The sequence below is a fragment of the Echiichthys vipera genome (genome assembly GCF_963691815.1).
Source record: "Echiichthys vipera genome assembly, chromosome: 5".
Lineage (NCBI taxonomy): Eukaryota > Metazoa > Chordata > Actinopteri > Perciformes > Trachinidae > Echiichthys > Echiichthys vipera.
Genome location: NC_139830.1, coordinates 4,865,219 through 4,887,673, shown reverse-complemented (window position 1 = coordinate 4,887,673; position 22,455 = coordinate 4,865,219). Strand labels below are relative to the sequence as shown.

The 22,455-nt window shown below is 43.9% G+C and overlaps 1 protein-coding gene across 4 annotated transcripts in view; it reads right to left on the bottom strand.

Moving 5' to 3' along the window:
- Window positions 1–22,455, bottom strand: part of LOC310947256 (chloride channel protein 2-like) — a 177,887-nt gene that overhangs the window by 34,222 nt on the left and 121,210 nt on the right. For all 4 annotated transcript variants that reach the window (XM_083914027.1, XM_083914029.1, XM_083914028.1 and 1 more), the window contains 5 exons: window positions 16,237–16,306; window positions 15,170–15,280; window positions 10,869–11,082; window positions 3,557–3,690; window positions 994–1,184 (listed from right to left, as the gene is read on the bottom strand). In XM_083914027.1, the coding sequence (XP_083770153.1) occupies window positions 994–1,184; window positions 3,557–3,690; window positions 10,869–11,082; window positions 15,170–15,280; window positions 16,237–16,306 (720 nt within the window). The remainder of the gene's footprint in view (window positions 1–993; window positions 1,185–3,556; window positions 3,691–10,868; window positions 11,083–15,169; window positions 15,281–16,236; window positions 16,307–22,455) is intronic.

Genomic DNA, 22,455 nt, shown 5'->3' with positions numbered 1-22,455 from the left:
TGATATATATAAATATATATATATTTATTGTCGTGTAATAGGGTGGACAGATTTTAATTGTGTTAAAAAAAAAAAACCTACGTGGCAGCACAAAGACTGGGCAGCAGAGCCTACAGGTTGATGTCTCAGTCGCGTTGTGCTTGTTACTGTAGTCAAAATAAATTAAAATGGAATTGCCCCTATTTTTTATTGAATAGATATAAATAACTGGATATTCTAATGATATACTGACCATTGATGTTCACGGTTTTCACCCAAAAATTCTGGTCAACTTATCATGTAACAATGACAGTCGGATCGAGTGTTGAATCTAAAATGAATCAGGTATCATCATGATGGTTACCTTTTGAAGAGATAGCTCCTAAATGTAAATAATAGCTTCTGTAGAGCTGCAACTAACTATTTACTTTTATCACATATTTTCTCAGTTGAATCATTTATTATTTTGCAGCTCACAATCCTGAAAACTGTGAAAAATGTCTTGATGTCTCAGGAAACTACAACAAAACTAAAAAGTTTATCTGAACCCCTGTTGAGTGCTGAGTGAAGTAGATCCTGATTGAAATAACAGATAGGTTTGCTACTGCTAATGCTACTGCTACTGCTAATGCTAATGTTAGAGGTGCACCCTATGCTACTGGCTGAAGGTAGATTACAACACTGCTGTCTACTGGTCATGACTGTAAACACAACACACAATGAACTGCTGTCTCCCCTGAATCTTTGCATATACAACTATTCTTTAAAACAAATACAGCGTTTCTGACATATTGAGCGTCTGACATTTTTTTTTTTTCTGCCTCTCTTGCCAATAGATGGTGGAGTTTGAGTTTATATACAGTAAGTGGAGCTCTTGCATTTGTTTTCTTCACCTTTTTAAAAACAAAACCTGTTAAATCTTATATTTTTCATTCCTTCCTTGATTCGGCACTGTAATTGACATGTAAATAATAAAGCCTCAGGCGTTTGCACATCTCCGCCGTGACCTCTGACCTGGAAGCGGACCTCCTGACTGGCCCGGTGATTGCCGTCCTCGCTGCCAATGTTCGACACGACCGACAGGCGCTTCTTCTCCTCGACGGCTCGGTCCCTGATGTACTCCAGTCGTCTGGGGCGGCCGAGCTGCATGGAGAGCAGCGCCTGGAGCTGAGCACGCTCGATGGAGCCAAGCAGGATCATAGACTCTGGGAGGGAAGACAGTGGATGAGGACGGAGAGCAGTTTTATAGAGAAAAGAGGTACAAAGAAAAAGAATATAGGGCGGGTGAGGAGAAGGAAGGAAACGGAGAATGACGAGGAGGACGAGAAGAGACAGTAAAAGTCTTTTTAAGAAGGGAAGAGTGAGCAGACAGCAGGAGATTCCACACACATGTTGCAGCACTGCAGCGAGCTCAGCTGAGTTACATAACAAGAGCCTAGAACGCAGTGGATGTGTATTAACTACAGTGTGTGTGAGTGTGTGTCTGTGTCTGTGGGTGGGTGCGGTGGGTGTGTGGGTGGCAGCTTGCTTGCTTTAAGTAATTGCCTTTGTGACAGTACGTGCTGATTATGTATTTGGTTAAATGCCGCAGCTAATTGTTCCTGCACGATTGCATAATTGAGACGCCGTTCGAATACCAAATATGCACTTCAGTGAGTTGGCGAGTTCAGTGGCCTCAGCGGGCTGTGCCCAGGAGAGTTTGTCAATCAATCAATCAACTTTAACGAGCACGCCACCAAGGTCGCTGGGATTTGTTTTTGGTACGCTCAGTCCGACAACATCGAAAAAACAGACGTCAACATCACATCAGAAACGGCGATCAGCACACTGTTTGGTGAGCACTTAAGACTAAAGACTAAAGCTGCAGCTTAGAGTTGTCTGACGAGTTGTTGATCTTGTCTGACAACTGGAGCTAAAATCTGGAATCAGGAAAGTCTGTCTCACCTCATTTATTGAGTATTTCCCTTTATTTGATTTGATAAAGTTATAGGTGTCAGCACAGTTTGGGGTTGTAAATGGTAAATGGACTTGTACTTATAAAGCGCCTTTCTAGTCTTCTGACTACTCAAGGCGCTTCCACAGTGTTTGTCACATTCACCCATTCACACAGACATTCACACTGATGGCAGTGGACATGTACATACCACCTAATCTAACCATTCACACTACATTTACACACCCATGCGCAGCACAGGGAGCAATTTGGGGTTCAGTGTCTTGCCCAAGGACACTTGGACATGTGGACCAGGGGAGGCGGGGATCGATCCGCTAATCTTTCGAAATGGAGGATGAGCCACTCTATCACTGAGCCACAGTCATCTGACTTCTTTACATTTACATGCAATCAGCTTTCATTATCATTTATCTGCTTTCATATGCAAATATCTGTTTATAGACCTTGTCTCTCAACTCCACCCTCGTGGCTCAAGTTGCCAATCGGACCTGATGGGGTCAGAGATTGCATGCAATTTAAATACGTAAGATCTGAAAGAACTGACACTTCGAGGTCTTACAAAAAGTGTGAGTGACTGTGACTTTCTGCTTATATTTTCTTTATCTGCATCACACCAGTATTGTATTCAGACACTTATTGTGGAGAAGAAGCATTGTTCCTGAATAAAAAAAGGTTTATTTCAGGGTTGAGATATGTTCAGGCCACCTTGGGGCAGCAGAACAAGCTGTGAACACTGGCATACTGCGACCTTTAGGACTGTCTTCGATTAAGGAAGTTCTTGGTCGACTAATCGATTAGTTGATTTAATCAACAGATCTGTAGACTGAGTTTCTCCACAAAATACCATGCACCACTTTAAATCTAGTGTTAACCAGAGATGTGCTCATGTGAAATAAATCTTTCAACATGAAAAAAACGTAAAAAAAAATGACTAATCCATCAAAGAAATCACTGACGTCCAAAACGAGCGACTAATCAGCCAAAAGGAGGCAACCCCAATGACCATAGGATATTGTTTTGGTGAAATTGTTAGCAGACACATAGACGTCATCAGCATAACTGGAGAACCTTTGGTTTCTGTCCGCCTGGCCACTCCAAGTCCAATTTTCCCTCTCCTTTTAGCTCTACTTTGGTCTCCACCAACTCCAGAGGGAAATATCTGGTTGGTTAGCTGCTAAATGCTCCTCCACAGTAAAGTCTGCAGTTATGGGAACAGCGGGTTAACCAGAGCTCTGTCACTGAAAACAGCTGCCTGCTGCTGCTGGAAACAAGCTTGATGAGAACGGCGTTGTGGGACGATTTAGAGTTACTCAATTGAGACACCCGATTCAACGTGTTCATTTGTCCATTAAACAACCCTTTTTTTTTACCAAACAAAATATCCGTCAGACCTTGCAAACAGCAGACCACGATTAGGATTGTGCACAATTGCATAGATGGATCAAGACATAGATGTGTGGTGCCTTGTACAGAAAGGTGAGGTAGTGATGATTACACATAAGGCATTGGTCATGTTGAGAAATGTGTATGTATTGTATATATTAGATGAAATACTGCAAATAAAACTAATGAAATACAAAAAGGTGAAAGTATAGAGTGAATATAGTGAGTAATGAGTCTCACCAGCTGATTCCACCAGTGCCAGAGTCTTGAGGTGGCCCGTCAGCAGGACGTTGTGCAGGTCCCTGTAGCAGCAGTTGAGTGTGATGTACCGCACGTCCCGTACCATGATGTCCTCCACTCGAATATTATACTTCCTGAGAGGAGGAAAGGGGAATGAGGAAAATGAATGTGAGGAAAAATGTATCAATTACCAGCACGGTAGTTGGACTGAAAAGGTCTTTTCCAGGTAGATTTGGCACTGATATGACTCTTCAAAAGTCTGCTTTCTAAAACCAATAACTTTATGAAAGAATATTTGACATTATTATACACTGTATACATATAAAATATACAATATATTATGTTGTCAACGTTATAAATGAACACAGAGGGGAAAAAGAATCGACAAAAAGAAGCTAAATAGAACTTAGGGCGCACTCACACTGTCCTTCCTCCTAGTGCGTTTGAACAGTGTGAGTGCACCCGCTCCGCGCATAACTGCGGAGTGAGGTGGGCTTTTGTAGAGCGTGTTTGCACATGTACGAGCACGAGTGCGAGCACGTGCACGTGTACGATTACAAGCACGATGCCTACGGCGGTCCTGACTTTATTTATGTGCGCCTGTTGGGACATAGAAAAAAGAAGGAGGGACCATGCGCGGACATTTAAAACAATGGCGGCGAAAGGTTCACGTTGGTGTGATGCGGAGGTGGAGTGTTTACTGCAGATTTGGTCGATGAAAAGATTCAAAAACAGTCGACAAGACGCACAAAAACTCTGAGGACTAAGGAAAGATTTGTAAACAAAGAGACGCATCGCGATGACGTCATCAATGCGTGTGACGTGTTACGACGTGATGACGTATGGACAGCGAGAAGCATACTCGCGAGGCCCAGGTAGTGTGAGTACAAACGGGCCTAGGGCGCGGGGGGAGAGGGTGGGGGGACAAGTACCCTAAAGCACAGGGCACGGTGCGGAAGGACAGTGTGAGTGCGCCCTTATTGTCCAGTTTCAGTCAACTGTGTCATGTTTAATGCTCTCATCTGTTTTATGCTTTTAATGTGAAGCACTTTGAGCATTTTGTATGAAAGGTGCTCTACAAACAAAGTTTATCATTGTTATTATTATTATTAAATAATAAAAAACATATGACACCATTTCTAAATCACCCCAAGCACAAGTTTCTGCATAATATGTTCTGTAAAAAGCGGTTTTCATATCGACACACACCGACAGATGCTGATATGTCCGTGATAGGCCGATACTATCTGCTGGCTCTAATACGGAGAATACAGGTGGATCCATTAATGAATTAAACAACGTTTCCCTGAATAGCTCGAACATATAAACTGCTGGGTTTTGAAAATGTACTGTAATGCTTTGGGGATACTTATCTGATTAATTATCATGCCTGAGCTACAATTTCAGCTTAGTTACTGCGGTTATCCAAAGAAACGTTGCTCTGCACAGATACACTATAAATACTCCCCTTCATAGCCATCGCTGACAGCACATCCTTCCTTCAGCTGACCGGTCGATCCGATAACACCCTACACTGTTGACACGTCATGCGGATGTGACGGCGCGGCCATGTGTACGGTGTGGGGACTGGGTGACATTGTGTGTGAGCAGATCTTGCCTCAGCAGAATCGTGCGCCCCGGTTCACCAGTCATAAACACTCAGCTTTCCCTTCCTGTCCGAGCTTGCCAAAACCTGAAAACATGACAGCAGCCGCTCGATGGTTTTTCCGCTGCCAAGCCCCGCAGCCGTGCCAGGACACGGGCTCCGGCCAAAGCCTCCACTTCTTGTTGTGGTGACAACTCAATACACTGACCTCTCTGGGAATACAAAGTTTGATTTAATTTGATAAACGCCCCCCCCCATCCCCCGTCCCCCCACTTCCACTCCAATAAAGCAGAGCAGAGCTAGTCTAGGCCCGTATACAGCACCAGGAAATGGCACCAATAGACTGCTGAATCGATCTGGCGAAACCCCAGATTACATCGTTTGATAAATGATATTTATCTATATATATGAAGAGCTCTTCATATAAAGGGGCAAGGCGAGGGGGCTATACGGTGGTGTAGTGGTTAGCACTGTCGCCTTACAGCGAGAGGGTTCCTGGTTTGAACCCGGCTGGGGCACTTCTGTGTGGAGTTTGCATGTTGTCCCCGTGTCTGCGTGGGTTTTCTCCGGGTTCTCCGGTTTCCTCCCACAGTCCAAAGACGTGCAGGTGTCGGTTCATTGATGTCTCTAAATTGCCCGTAGGTGTGAATGGTTGTCTGTCTCTGTTCGTCTCTATGTGTCCTGTGATAGACTGGCGTCCTGTCCAGGGTGTACCCCGCCTCACGCCCGATGTCAGCTGGGATCGGCTCCAGACCCCGGGATAAGCGGTTTAAGATGGATGATGAATGAATGAAGAGCTCTTTTCCAAAACGAGATAAAAGCCACATTTAAAAAAAATGAGTTTGAGCCACTTTGCTGTTTACAGAACCTTTTCACTGCTTCATCAGTGTTTCTGCCAAATCGCTATATTTCCTTGTTTAAAATGGATTCAAGATGCAGTTCTTTTCCAAACCGCGACCAGCGCCAAACCTATTTTTAGCCTAAATGCGATACGTCCTCTCGACCAATCAGAATTCAGTGAGCGTTCTATGCGATCCAACATGGCGGCGCTCTGAAGCGGGAGAGTTTTTGATGGCCCGGATGAGCCAGTGAGACCTACCCCTGGGGGTCGAAAACGCCGACTGGACCAACACAACCGCAAAAAACAACAACAAAAGAAGTTTCGTCACTCGGGTGTCGGGTTAATACCCACAGTGGGATGCGAACACAAGGCTGCTGCGACAGGTTTCTGTCAAGCCGAGAAGCTGTCACCGCACGATTTGATGATGAATTTTACAGAACATTGGATTTATTATCAACAATATTGGTGTTTGATTTAACAATCATTGTTCAACAAGAACCATTTTGACAAGATACATTGAATATTAACCAAATGTGTGGGTCCAGGTAAAAAATGTAATTTTCCTGAAAACTACTAAAATGGATTTGTAGCGTTTTGGAAAAGAGCTCCTCGTATATAGATATATATCATAAGAGTAAATAACAAACCCATCTGATCTCAGATTAAGCAGTAAAGTCAATACAACTAGAGTAAAACAATCAAATTTGGCATTAATGAAAGTCCAGAAGTGCAAAAGTCCAGTGAAGAAGACGAGTCTTAGGCTGCGTATTAGACAAGCTGATGGTTTGTTGGATGTAAAAGAGTTCTTGTCTCTGCTTGCTTTGATTTTATTTTGCGGGAGTCTTTTACCCTGGAAGGATTTTGCGCCGTGGATGCATTTTTAGCCTCCATATTTTAACCCTTTACTGTTCTAGGCAACACTTTTTAATCTCCAGTGTTTCCTCAGGGGGCCTGCCAGTTTGGGAGTTGTCTCTGATCTTGGCCGCGGGGTATGCTGTCCCGTGGACGGTTCCGGCCCGGGCGGCTAGAGGGCTCTGCACCTTGGTGCGGAGGCTCCTGTCTGCCTGGGTCGGGGTGGTCTCTGTGGCGGTGCTCCCTGTGACCTTGGACTGGGATCTCTCCCGGTGTGGTTGGCCCCCAAAAAGGTAGCTTCCTCTAGACTCCTCTGTACCTCAGGTCTCGCTGCCCGGCCTTGTCTCTGTAGTGACAGCTAGCGTTGGTGTAGGTGTGAGTCTGTGTATCTGTGTGTCAGCGTGGCTGTGTGTGTTTATGTGAATGTGTGAATGAACGTATATACATTTGTATGTGTCTCTGTGCATGACTGTGGATGGGTTGGGTTCTTTTAACTTTCTTCTCCTGATTTTATTTGATGTTTCCCTTCTTCTGTACATCTCTGTAACTTGGCACTTTGCGATACTTTTCTGTATGAAAAGCGCCGTATAAATAAAGTTTGATTTGATTTGATTGGATTTGGACTGAAGAGGACGAGTACTGTCTTATACACTCCCCCCCCCCAGTTTTTGGAGATCAAAAGATGTTTTCCTCCATGACAGATCTACCGAACACATACAGAAACATGTACGTTAAAAAGAACCTTTGAAATAACCCCCACCATTAAAGAAAGCTCCCTCTTTGTGGTGCATTGGCAGCCTCTTTTCATTTTGCTAGTGGATCTGAGAGAATAACGTAGTGTGCGTGCCTCTGAACTGGCCAGAGCCGCTGCCCGCACTAATTTCCCTCAGGATATCAAAGGCGGTTGATCAAATCTGATTGGTTTCTTCTTAATTGAACCTTCCTCCCTGCGAGGCTGGGCAATACATCCGATCACTTTGAGGTATCTCACTTTAAGCCCCGGCTTATAGATTTGAGCCAAGATAAACAGATTTATAGGGTTATAAATCCAGGCTTACGGATCATCCATATTGTCCAGAGTAGTGTGGAGAGGCTCAGGGGCGCTGATACGTGTGTGTGTGTGTGTGTGTGTGTGTGTGTGTGTGTGTGTGTGTGTGTGTGTGTGTGTGTGTAGAGGAAGCCAATAAAAGGACTCTTGTAATGATCTGGAGAAAATATGATCATCTCCTGTGGCTTTGCTCCCTGACAGACAAGCAGAGGGAGAACAGTTCAACCAGATATAATTGGCAATTATGAAATGCTAAGAAATGGAGAACGACAGATAGAGAAACAAATGACACACACACATACACACACACACACACAAACAGAGACACACACACACAGAGCAGTGTTATGTAATTGTTCCCACACTCCAACGCTGAAGATGGATCCGTCAGGAAGGAAGAGACGACTCTGGTCTGAATGAAAGGGGGAGGGAAGAGGTGCAAAAGGTATTTTTGTGTGACAGGGTTTGATTAAAGGGAAGAAAGTGTGTAACAGCACGCCTGTCGCGGTAATATATATATATATGTGATCTGTGTGTGTGTGTGTGTGTGCTTGTGTTCACATCTGCAAAAGCTATACATAAATAAAAGATAAGAAATCCAATTCTCTCCATGTCCATGTGGGTGTGTGTGCAAATGTGCATGTCATCGTGTGTGTGTGTGTGTGTGTGTGTGTGTGTGTGTGTGTGTGTGTGTGTGTGGGTGTGAGATGGATAATTTCCAGTTTGAGTGAAAAACACATTCAGCTTGGAGGGGCCCACACTACCTACGGTCTCACCCCCTACTCCCCTCCTCCCTTACTGTAGCTGCCTCGCCTCCGCTGTCATATGCTGCAGTAATAGAACACACACACACATACACACACACACGCACACACACACACACACATACGCACACACATGCACAGTGATGGAAAGAGGTAAAACGGTGAATGAAGTATGGAGGGAAGTAGAAGCTTTCTGCACAATGACTCAAGTTCATAGTGTGTATGTTATTAAATATAGATGATTCACAAAGATTACATTTTTGTGTTATTATGAGTGTGTGTGTGTGTGTGTGTGTGGACTGAATCTTAACACACCAACGCAAACAAACATACCCGACAGTTTCTCAATTATCTTTACGCCTAGCCTACTTTTAACATTTCGCAACTTGTGTCATTACGTCGAAATAATTTGATATTTTTTGATGACAGATGATCATGTCATGATTTATTTTTTCACACACACACACACACACACACACACACACACACACACACACACACACACACACACACACACACACACACACACACACACACACACACACACACACACACACACACACACACACACACACACACACACACACACACACACACACACACACACACACACACACACACACACACACACACACACACACACACACACACACACACTATGACAATTGGGGGGTTCCTTGGCGTTCACAGTATTAAAACAAGTTTAAAAGTATACTTCAAGTCTTCATCTACAAGCATTGCAGTATCCTGGAAAACCTTATCTAATGTAAAAAAAACAACTATTTACTTTAAAAGCGAGAACACAAACTTATTAACATCATACTATTACTGATCTTGGACGGCATCGGGAGTTTGTCTACAGCGTGTTTAAGTGTTTTCTACGTTACATAATAAGGAAAGAGATTATAATCAATTTATGCAACAAGCCTGTGAATGTTCTCAATTTATGCAACAGCTCATTGAAAACACAGCTGACGTAACACACACACGTTCTCTCTCTTCTCCTACACACAGACACAGACACACACACACACATACAATTGAGAGGCCATGGGGTCGCAGTGGATAATAAGGAGAGAGAGACAGAGGAGAAGGGAGCACCAGCGATAGAGTGAGAGAGAGAAATAGATAACGAAGAGATGGCCGGTGTGGGTCAACTGAGGTCCTGATGTGGAAAGACTGAAGTAGCCGACGGGGACGAAACTCTTCAGGGGATTGGCCGCGAAAAACAAATGGAGGAAAAAATAAAAAGTTTTCCTCATTACTCCCAAATTTAGTGGATGAAGCATCCAAACTATTATCTCCGCCAAATGATTCGCAGACATCCATAACAATAATCGTCTCCGAACAATTAAATGAAAAGTGCTTCTGTGTGGTTTCACCGGGCTCGGAGGACATGAAGCAGCTGGTAATCCCATTCAGTATTGTGTGGTTGCTATGAATTATTAATGTCAGTGAAAGCAATTAAAAGCCATGTAAAAAGCAAACCACTGAGCCAGGCACCTCCCTCCTTGTTTAGTCTTTTTTAGTAAAAGCAAACATCCGATCTGTGATTCCAGGTGTAGCCTGAAGGCGAGAGGGTGCGCCATTTGGAGTTCAAGCACCTCAACGAAACGCAGTATTTTGAAAACCATAAAGACTCATTGTGCACTGAGCTTTACCTATTAACACATTAGATAAAGACTGGTACACAATGAGCCGTTATGTAACTAATTGAACTTTCACAATAAAATAAATAAACCCCTGCAGAGCAGAACCGTCAAACTAAACTGATGGGGGCTTATAAATAGCTAACACGGCACGCTAACACGTTTAAGTGAGCGTGTAACAAAAACATGAGTACACGTTGTCATACTCTCCATAGTGCATGCAAGCTAACATTGTAAAAGTGCAAACAATTTCCGTACACAGATATATATTCAATAAATAAGTCATGTAATGCATTAACCGATTTAACGTTCTTCTATGCAGATGACTTATTAATTGAATTTATGTCTACAAATGTAAAATAAGATGTTATTCCCTTTGACAGTTTCATTGTGGTTAATGTTTACCATTACCCGCTGCTGAAACAGCCTACCATATGTAATAAGGGAGAATGTGCATGCGGATTGATCCTTGATGTGTAATGAATTGCTATGTAAGGTTACGTGTGATGATAACACTGTGCTGGTGTTTCTCCGGCGCTTTACTGTACGTACTCGTGGTGACCCCAGCCCAGCTCTGGGAGGTAGGGCAGCTTCTTGATCCTGATGATGGAGTCGTAGAGGGAGGGCTGCAGGGACTGGGCCACGGCGTTGGCCAGGATCACCGCTATCATCACCGGCAGGATGTGGGAGATCTGGCCAGTCAGCTCGAACACGATGACTGCGGTGGAAACCGTGTGGGTGACCGCTCCTGACAAGGCCGCTGCACCTTTGGGGTTGGGGGGAGAGGACAGTCGTGGTGAGCAAAAGAACAGAAACGGTACAGCGGATCAGTGCTTTTTCGAGGTGGGGACGGTGTTTCAAGGGCATCATCATCCATCAAAGAAGAAAAAACGGTTTAATATTATTCAAAAGGGCAATAAATAGTTTTTCTATCCCTCACATAACAGAGAGGATGCTGAACAATACCAAGGGCTCAAGATCTTCACCGGTTGCTGATATTTCTCACGTTGAAACCTCACTTCCCACCCAACGTCTGAGAAAACAAATAGTCTCGGCTATGGAGGAGCGTGCCAAGAGTGACTAATACTCAAAAACACAGTTTGTTCTCAAGTTAAAAATAAATTGGATGCCTAGATATCACCTCTTCAAAGTGATAAAAAGTAACTAAGTGCTTTTTAGTCTGGTCCTGTTTAGAATTTCTTGTATTTTCCTTTCTTTTCCGTGTATATGTTATATTTTACTACATTTATCTGACAGCTGCTGTTAGTGGTTGCTTTAACGAATAATTATTTTACATCGTAAACCTATTGATGGGCTTAAGTAAGAGGAGCTCCATGCTCACCACCTACAGCAGTATATACAATAATCATGTTATAGCACGAAAAATGAGCCATTCATCCGCACAACAGGTAATTTCACTTTTGATACTTTAAAGTGTAATCCCGGCGTAAAATCATCCCATCATGGTCTTTTTCTGCACTTACATTCATCAAATAAGCCTTTGAGACGGAGATATACAAGGAAGTCGCTAACAGCCAAACGTGGCTAACAGTGATTAGCTCGGTGCAGTACGGTGCAGGCATTCAAACGTCTTTTTTAACCACTAATGCTGCTGAAAATAACAGCAAACCTCTGCTTTGTTTTGTGTGTAGGGACTCTTCTCATGCTGCTGCAGAGGTTTGCTGTTATTTTCAGCAGCATTAGTGGTTAAAAAAAGACGTTTAAATGCCTTCACCATACTGCCCCGAGCTAATCAGTGTTAGCCACGTCCGACTGTTAGCAACTCTGCTGGATTTCTCCGTTAATAGTTGTTACGTGAAACAAGTCCAGCCCCTCCCGCCCCCGACAGGGACAAGCGTTTGAAGATGAATGAATGATATGCTTTTATGAGTCACTTTGCAAGATCTGTCCAAGGACTAGAAATTATAGTAGCCCACTGGCTAACTCGTATTAATGTGCACTGCTCCACTGTTAAAGAAAACATCATTCAAATAAGCAAAAATATATTTTTCTCAGCATTCTTCTGTCCTTAAACTTAGAGTGGAGTCCTTCACATTGTGGTATTGTAATAATTATTCCATTACAACCTCTTCAATGCACAAATATCTGATATGAACTTGTATCTACGCAGCTTTTAGCATGAAAGGTAAGAACAGAAGAAGCAGAGCTATCTGTGCTGCCTTTTTCGAGGTTGAAGTAGTGAAATACTTTCTTTTTCATCTAATCCATGGATATTTGAGGTCTGGTAACCTCTGTGTTGTTGTTTTTCATCCTCATAAATAAACAACACATGGTGGATTGGTTGATGTCTTTATTCTTGGTGAGAAACCCTCGAAAAACCAACCTTAATCCTCCCACTGTGTAATATTTGACTTGTGTGTGAAAGTACTCACGAGAAAAAGAAACTGTGTGAATATATGACTTTTGTCTCTTAGAGGCAGCTGTATGATGCGTCACAGACACTACTACGTTAAAAAAGACGCTAACGTAACTTTACTGTCCTGGAAAAGTATAAAAAGTGATTTATCCTAATCACAGTTTACCATTTCATCATCAGCATAGATGGGCACATAGTTCGGTTGTACTGCAAAACAACATAAAAGGTAAATATTTTTATTAATCTGTGCAATTCTCTGTTCTCACACACAGTGTACTGTGCGTATTATAAATCCAATCCACAGAACCACACTTTGGAAATGGATTTACTCAAAGATTCAAAGTCATCATCCTGTTATCAGTTTCGTGGACCCGACCCAGCCGCCTCTCCTTTATCTACTCTCAGCCCGACAAACCAAATCCACGTTCCTCTCTACACAATCTTCTCTTATACACCCCATAGGACAAATCCACTTATTCAGGTGGTTTAATACAAAAGGGAACCTCAATATCTCCCTCACAAGAAAGTGTTGTGGGAAAAAAAGCAATATATAAGCTGCATCAAAGCAGACACAGAGCGAAGTGAGCCTTCACTGCTCGACGGAAAACGGGGTAAATTAGATGAAGAAAAACAAATAGAGAATAAAAAGCATTAAAAGAGAAAGGAAAGCAGAGAGAAACAGATGGTGGGTGAGTGGACAAAGGCGGGTTTTTATTGTTCTTTCTTGTAACTCAATGAAGCCTGCGCGTGTCTCTTCTATCCTCCTCGCAGAAATGCTCCCTCTGCCCATCCTAACACTTAGTCCCTTAAAGCGAGCTCCGCCGTGAGATGAGAGAGGCTCATCGGAGTGTCAGGCTCGTAAAGGGCTCAGTCATCGTTGACATCAGCGGCCAAGAAAAACAGCCGCCACGCACCTGAAACAGCGGCGTAAAAATCGGCTCGGCTGTCAACAAGTAGCACAGTGGAGGGATCAGAACACCCTGCATCTCATTAGACACAACAGGACTTCATCGGGGATGGAGGTGACGCACTTACGAAGAAAAAATATAATAAAAATATCAAGATAAAGTTTTTATTCTCTTTATTATCTTATTATAAGATTGTGAAATAAAACCAGATTTTTATCCGATCTACTTCAAAAGATACATATTTTGAATGTGAAGAACATCAATAGCAAGGTATAAAGTATAAGCCCGCACAGCCGTAACTGCTCCTACTAGCGTTTAATATGTCACGGTGTGTGACGTTTCGGGCCCCAGCCCTGGTCATGTCTGATGAAGGGGCCTGAAACATTACATGGCGTGATATATTAAACGCTACGATGAGCAGTTACTGGTCTGCGGACTTATCTTTTATACCTCGTATTTACCTTTTTGTCTTACTTACCGTATTTTCCGCACTATAAGGCGCACCTTCAATGAATGTCTTATTTTGAAACTTAATGCACCACATTATACGGCGCATAGAACAGACGCTACAGTCGAGGCTGGGGTTACGTTCTGCATCCATTAGATGGAGCTGCGCTAAAGGGAATGTCAACAAAACCGTCAGGGGAGGTCGTCCTGTTGCTTCCTCCACTTCGGCACCATTGATTGGTTCATGTTAAACTCTCTGGCTGCTGTGATAAAAAGATTTGACTGTACAACAACAAAAAAAAGGGAAATCTCCATATTTGAGAGGCTGAAAACAGCATTTTCTGCCTTTTTTGCATGAAAATGATTTAAACCGTTAAATAAATTATCAAAATCTTTGGCCATTACTACCTAATCGATTATTTGACTAACTGTTGTAGCTCTAAACACATCACTATGGTGTTATGGATAAGGAAGAAATACTGAATTTAACTTTTTATTTCATGGGATAAAATCAACAACAACTTCTATTTATTTAGTTTTTTAGCAGAAGTTTTTAATTACGCAGCAAGTTGCACTTTGGTCTGTGAAAGTTTTGTCAGCTGCTGTCGGAGCTGTTTTGCAGCCAGTTTCTTTAATTTTATTTTGAGGAGTCTCGTCCGGCGATCTTGCAAATGTAATTCACTTCTGTCTCGACTGTTTGAGCGCGATCGTATCTCATGTCTCCTTTGATCAGGCTTCGTTTAGAGCCTTGACTCTGAGCTGTAAATTGACGCACTGGGCCGAAGGAAATCTTTATCTTGATTCATTTTCTATGAGCGGGGGAAGGAGAGGTAAAATATTTGACTCGAGCAGAAGCACCGAGGCCTCACAGAGAGCTAATGAGAAGTGGAAGAGTGCATCGCTTAAAAAGCAGCCGGGTTGGAGTTGAGAGGGAGAATAAGTAGCTACTACATTAATGGACTGAGTCCGACACAATGGTTCGTATAAGTGGTAGCAAAAAAATCAAAAATAGCGTTTAAGAAAAAAAGTGAAAGAACAACATAAGAAAGTTCTCGGGAGACTCGTCAGGAAAGTGAGAATTTAGAGAGTGACGGGCGCCAGTTATTGTGACTTTAACTTACCCACGACAGCGTAGCCTCCTGGCACTATGGGGTAGATGGTGCCGTCTGTGTTAATGCCATCTGGGAACCAGGCTGCCATGCTTTCTCCAACCAGACGACCGAAGGCTGCCCCTGATACACACAAACACACACACACACAGAAGAAAAACAGAGACAACGATCAATACCAGACCTAATGCTGGGAACAATAATCAACACTTCTAAGGTGAAGGTTTCCACTCAGATAAAGTGAAAGTGACCCGTTGAGTGTTGATGTAATAAAGTCTTTGAGTTCAACTTTAGGCTTGGTTCGATATGTTTGATTCCTCCAAAGTAAAAATCCCTCCTCTAAAGTCAAAGGATTATTTTTTATCATTTTGCACTGCATAGAACTTCTCTGTTTATGAAATAAAAACAGAAAAATATATCACGGAAAACTAAGTCTTGTGTGTTTTTTCTGATTTCAAATTGGACCGAGGTTTGGTTTGGCTTTATATTCAATCATTCATTCATTCGTTCATCTTCAGCCTCTTGTCCCTGTCAGGGTCGCGGGGGGGCTGGAGCCGATCCCAGCTGACATCGGGCGTGAGGATGGGGGTCCACCCTGGACAGGACACCAGTTTATCACAGGACACATAGAGACGAACAGAGACAGACAACCATTCACACCTACGGGTGATTTAGAGTCATCAATGAACCGAACACCTGCACGTCTTTGGACTGTGGGAGGAAACCGGAGAACCCGGAGAAAACCCACGCAGACACGGGGACAACATGCAAACTCCACACAGAAGGGCCCTAGCTGGGATTCGAACCAGGAACCCTCTCGCTGTGAAACTTAAAATAAGTAATGTTGACTTTTGATTTCCCACAAGACACTGCAGCGGTCTCCTGGGTGAATGTCTGACTCATGCATCCTGACCTTCTTCCTTTACGGGCTGTGATTAGAAACACATGTATGATACATCCAGGACACACGTAATGCTGGACAAAAGAGAATGCAGTGTTTTTGTATGGAGACGTCATTGCTGAGCAAGAAGGACCCTCTCAAGGAAACACACACATGCACAGAGCCGCTCGCTTCTTACCAATAACAAATACTGGCATGAAGGCTCCGCAGGGCACTGGGATGGTGGTGGCGAGGGCAGACATCCAGAACTAGGAGAGAATAAAAAGAGGGAGATAAAGAAAGAGAATACATAAAAAGAAAGAACAGGGTGGCATTTCAATTAGCTTGTGAGAACAGTCCCGTGTGCCCCTGATGATGATGGCCGATTCGAGTCCTCTACCAGCAGCGAGCTTCAGATTGAGCTGTCACTTTCGCTCCTCACTTGACAAAGACCCCAAAGTGAACCCTGGGTAATGAGCGGCCTCAGACGATTGGCCGACACTGTGCCAGGCGAGCGGAAGACACCGCTAATTAGGAAAGACAAACAAAAAAGGGAAATGTCACCACTGACAATGTGTGAGCATTATCGCCAGGTGTGTGTGTGTGTGTGTGTGTGTGTGTGTGTGTGTGTTTAAGTGTGTGTGTGTGTGTGTGTGTGTGTGTGTGTGTGTGTTTAAGCAGAGAGTTCCAAATATACGAGTCTTGAAGGGCATTTGAAGGGTTATTAAAGCTAAAAATGATCAAAGTAACATTCACACATCCTGGTGTGGACTTAGACGTCTCATTAAAATGCAGTTAAAACTCTGCACAGCCGGTGTGATATTGATCAGTCCTACAGTAAATATATGATCAATCCTTATACCCTTGACATTGAAGGTGGAAGATACTGAGGAAGACAATTTTTAGTACACGGTCGGTGTCTCATCATTAACTTGAGAGAAAACCTCAAACTTCAGACGTTCACACAGAAAATAATCAAACAAAAAACAAATGCAGAAGTATTTCAGCTGCTAATCTGCGTTTCTGCCCGTCCAGACTAAAATACAACGTAGATAAAGAGATGCGTTTTCAAATGAAAATGTGGTCATGTGGATGTAGCCTTAATGTACACACTGGGCCACACCTGGAGGTTCGATGTATTGGTGAACAGACTTTTTGAAGGGCAGGGGCGAAAGGAAAAAAAGGGCCACTGAAGAGGGCACATTAGCACACGTTTTGGCTCCTAGAGGGCACTTTAGCATGCGTTTGGCCCCCATAATGGCACGTTAGCACACGTTTTGGCTCCTAGAGGGCACTTTAGCATGCGTTTGGCCCCCATGAGGGCACGTTAGCACACGTTTTGGCTCCTAGAGGGCACTTTAGCATGCGTTTGGCCCCCATGAGGGCACTTTAGCACACGTTTTGGCTCCTAGAGGGCACTTTAGCATGCGTTTGGCCCCCATAATGGCACGTTAGCACACGTTTTGGCTCCGAGAGGGCACTTTAGCATGCGTTTGGCCCCCATGAGGGCACGTTAGCACAGGTTTTGGCTCCTAGAGGGCACTTTAGCATACGTTTGGCCCCCATGAGGGCACGTTAGCACAGGTTTTGGCTCCTAGAGGGCACTTTAGCATGCGTATGGCCCCCATGAGGGCACTTTAGCAAGTGTTTTGACTCCCAGGGGGCACTTTAACGTGCGTTTCTCAACAATTGGGCCACAAAGACCTCCCGTGAATGCCAATGAGGGTGTGTTTGATCATTTCCTGTAGCCTTTTGCTGCATGTCGTCTCCTCTCTCTCTTCAAATATACTTATGAGTTAAGATGAAAGGATTGATACCACTATCATGGTTCCTCTGGAAATATAAAGTCTACGGACAAGAGGTTAGCTTAGCACAAAGGCTGTAGGACAACAGCGAGCCCTGGAATCTCCAAAGGTAAGAAAAATCAACCAACTCATGTCCTTCTTGTCCCTGTGGTGCAACCAGCAGGCCAGCCATCACCCTCGCTTCAATTCTTTTAGCTAACCAGCTTCTAACTGTAGCTTCATATGACATGAGAGTGGCATCGATAATCTCTTTTGATCATTCTGCAAAAAAATTAACGCAACACTAAAAACGTTGAAATATTCTTTTAACACACAATAGCCTGAAAAACACACACACACACACACACACACACACGCACGCACGCACGCACGCACGCATGCACGCACGCACGCACGCACGCACGCACGCACGCACGCGCACACGAACACACATTCTCTGAAAATCACTAAACACACTAAAAAAAGGCCTTTTCATTAATTTAACACCTCAAAGTCACATCTTTTTTGTCATTTCCGCCCTGCCCTCCAAACTTTATTTGTGACATTCAGTGTGCATGTATAAGTATTAACGTGAGTATTGTACATCCATTACACAAACCTCATCGCTGTAATAATCTCCTGGTTTCAAATAGACTTTTTAATTACACTCATTGCTCCGTCTCTCTCCACGCCTCTTGTTCTCTCTCTCCCTCTCTCTTTTCCGCTCCCTCCGCTCCGTCTATAGTTAGCTGTAATTAAGGCCGGCTGCCATGGTGAAGTAATGGATCTCCTTCTGTAACCGTGCACTGCTGCCGTTTTCACACCTCACACCGCACAGACACACACACATGCACATACGTGCGTAGGTGTTCACACACTCCCACGCACACATCATGGCACTGACTCAGTGACGAGAATCAGAGCTGAACGGCGGCCAGGCGCCAGATAGTAACGACACACAACCAGTTGAATCCATAAAAATGAGACGGTCATGGGAATAATTCTTCAGACTCCTTTTGGATTGTCTCGCTCTTCCGTCTCGTATTCTTTCTCTTTCACCCAGCCGGTAAAACCTTAATACGAGCTAGAACGGTTTAAAGGATCTGGGAACTCATAACATAGGCTTAACTTTATTACGGAAAACGTGAACTCTGAGGGCTGTGTGTGTGTGTGCGTGCGTGTGTGTCCCTGTGTGTAGCTGTGGGACGGATCATCACACACTTTTGAAAACACACACCGAGTGGAGAACAATGCAATTTAATCCAGTTTTAAATTTACAGCCAGTCATGAAAGCCCACAGTTACTGAAACCAGCTGTCATGTGAAGTGCTCACTCAAGCCTCTACGGTGCAGTAGATCATAACAATGTGCACAGAAATCTCTTTTATAGGGTTACTGAAACACTGTGTGACAATTCCTGAATTATAAAATTCCCCTTACAAAACACAGTAAAGTTTCAAACAAAGAAAGTGTCAACATGATAAATTACTTTAAGGGAAGTTTCACAATAAACTGCTCATGTTTGTATAGTTATGCATGCAATTTTAAAAAGGCATAAACTCCTTTTGGTCTCACTCATGACAGAAAAGCCTTCACGTTTGCTCGTCACTCTCCAGGAGTTATGACTGAATAGTGTTAAATATGCAAACCAGGACGTTTCATGCCTGAATGTATTGCTTAAATGAATAATATCAGCCCAGTCAAACTAAAAAAAAAAGCTCATTTTGTGGCTTATTTTCAGTAGCAGAGCTGAGCCGGAAGGCAAAGCTCTCGATCTACCGGTCAATCTTCGTTCCTGCCCTCACCTGTGGTCATGAAAGCTGGGTCAGGACCAAAAGAACGAGGTCGCGGGTACAAGAGGCCGAAATGTGTTTCCTCAGGAGGGGGTCTGGAGTCTCCCTTAGAGAGAGGGGGAGAAGTTCAGCATCCGTGAGGAACTCGGAGTAGAGCCGCTGCTCCTTTGCGTTGAAAGGAGCCAGTTGAGGTGGTTCAGGATCATCTGGTAAGGATGAACCCTGGGCGCCTCCCTAGGGAGGTGTTCCAGGCACGTCCAGCTGGGAGGAGGCCTCGGGGAAGACCCAGGACTAGGTGGAGAGATTAGATCTCCACACTGGCCTGGGAACGCCTCAGGATCCCCCAGTTAGAGCTGGTTAATGTGGCCCGGGAAAGGGAAGTTTGGGGTCCACTGCTAAAGCTGCTGCCCCTGCGACCCGACCCCGGATAAGAGGATGAAGATGAGATGAGACGATGAGATGAGTTCTTTTAGCCTCAAATTGTCGAATGAACTCTCGTTTGAAAGCAGTTTTCTGACTAAAATGCTCGTTCTTGCTCCTGACTAAGGGCCCGTCCACACAGAGACGTGTTTTCCTGTAACCGCACAACTTTAGTATCGTTTTGGCCGACCATTAACATGCAGCCAGTGTTATCGGAGCCTGGAAATGGTATCTTTTGAGACCAGGTCCCAGAGTGGGAAGATTTAAACCCCCCCCCCCCCCATAACATACAGTAACAACAACAGTGCTGCTGCGTGAGAGGAGAGAGACGGACCCATAGACTGGTTACTGAACCGGACTCTGAGCGACATGCATGTGAAGGATTTAGGCCAACCAGATATTTCTCCCTCTTCCTCTGGATAAGGAGCTAAGTTGGTTGCTAGTCGTGTTTTATAAATAAAGTTGCTGAGAAGGTCTGAAAAGTCATATCTAGTTAGAACGTGCCCGCCTGTGAGTGCTTTGGGACGGGGAGAGGCTCACAACAGCACCCACTGCTAATTGACGACACTAACTTCTACTAACTACTACTCCTTTGTGGTGTTCAAAACACGGCAAAAATCTCCAATAACAACAGAAACAGTCGCTAGAGTTCTCTACAGGATGGATGAGGATTTAGGAAATCGCAAGTTTAGGCGCAAAACTCTCCAGTGTTTGTATTTTACACGGTGTCACCCCGTCTCTTCTTCTCTGTTGTTGGTGTATTTCTGTGGCAGTGACAGCGCCACACCCAGGCCTGACATTTGTATCACAGCATTTTAAATCGGTTTCACTGTTTTTCTGTGGACGCAGATATTTCTTGAGCCGAGGCCGCATGGACATTTAAGAACGATGCAGAAAATAAGGTTGTTTTCGATCGTGTGGACGAACCCTAAGATGAGAATAAAGTGTCCATGGTTTTATCCAACAAGAAGTGTAAAAAGAAGGAGGTTAACTGCATATGATTAAAACGAACATGGACTCAGTCGCATCTCCATGGTCAATCTAACTGCTGTTGAAGTTAGAGACGAACAGGCAGAGCCGACTGACTTCTCAGCGAGCAGCTAGTTTCATCGACGTCTGGACAATTATTTAAATGATATGAGAAGGTTGGATGGAGATGCAAGTGACGGCTGAAACATGCACTAGGCCAGAACACAGGACTTCCTTCCTGTATTTACTTTCTTGCTCTCTGCCCCAGAAACATCTGACCAACAAGGGGAGTCAACGGTCTCACAGTCTCATGTGCTTTGTAGTGATGCATCTTGGTTCACTTGGAATTTCTCAAATTGTTCAAATCTGATTAATCTCACAGAGAAAATGAGGAGAAACTTCACCTCAACTCAACTTCAAGTTTACAAACTCATCAACTGAGTTGGAGCAGAGAAACTACAGGCGTGAAAACACCCAGAGTTGACAAAGTTAGCACTGCTGTAGTTCTGAGCAGATGTTTGCTCACATTCAATCTGAAACTATGTGCATCGTGTTCAGATTTGATTGAGTTATGATTTTTGGCCACTGCTGCAGCTGTTGACTGTGTAAATAAGCAAGTAAAAATCAGTGGGCAACACTGCTATGACAAGCGCCCTGTGAGGTTAGAGCACCTACACACACCTGTCTCCCTGCAGCTCCCTCACAACACAGTACGATTCACAGTCCTATTTTGTTATTTAGATAAGGGATATTAGTGTAGATGGAGATCTTCACAAAACTGCTTCTCATGGGTATGATCAGAGAACCAGAGTTCTTAGCCAACATAAACCCCGTCCTCTTTGTACAGCAGGGCCACTGAACGTAGAGGACAGAGTAATCTGAACCAGCTGCGTGTTTGCATAATAGCATGACAACACTGAAGCGCATGCACGCACACACGCACACAGGTGAGTGTGACAGGATGCTGGCTGTAGTTTCTTCTCCGTCCCCACAGGACAGGAGCTTTAACCATGGCAACCGCACTTATATGATCACTAGTGTCTGCAAAGATACAGTTGCCCATGGGTCCTCCTCCTCCAGGTGGCTCGGGGGGTTGCCAAGGAGATGGACTAATAGCCGCTAAAGACACACAAACACCTCCGGCTGGAAATTTGAGCGTGTGTTGTGCTATGCTCAGAGTACACCAGAGTAATAACACACCGTGGGAATACTTCGTCACAAGTAAAAGTCCACGGCATGACAATAAATGAGTGTTTATTCTCTTTTATACTGCAGTGTAATGTATATTGTATAAGTTAGACTGCAGCGCATGGACAGTGAGTCATCGTGTCTTGATTCTGCTCCTTCGGGCACTGTGATAATACGGTTAATAAATAACATTATACAACCAACAACGTCTGCACGTACGAGGCATGAGCTTGGAGAAAAAAAAACCAACAGCCTGACCATCATA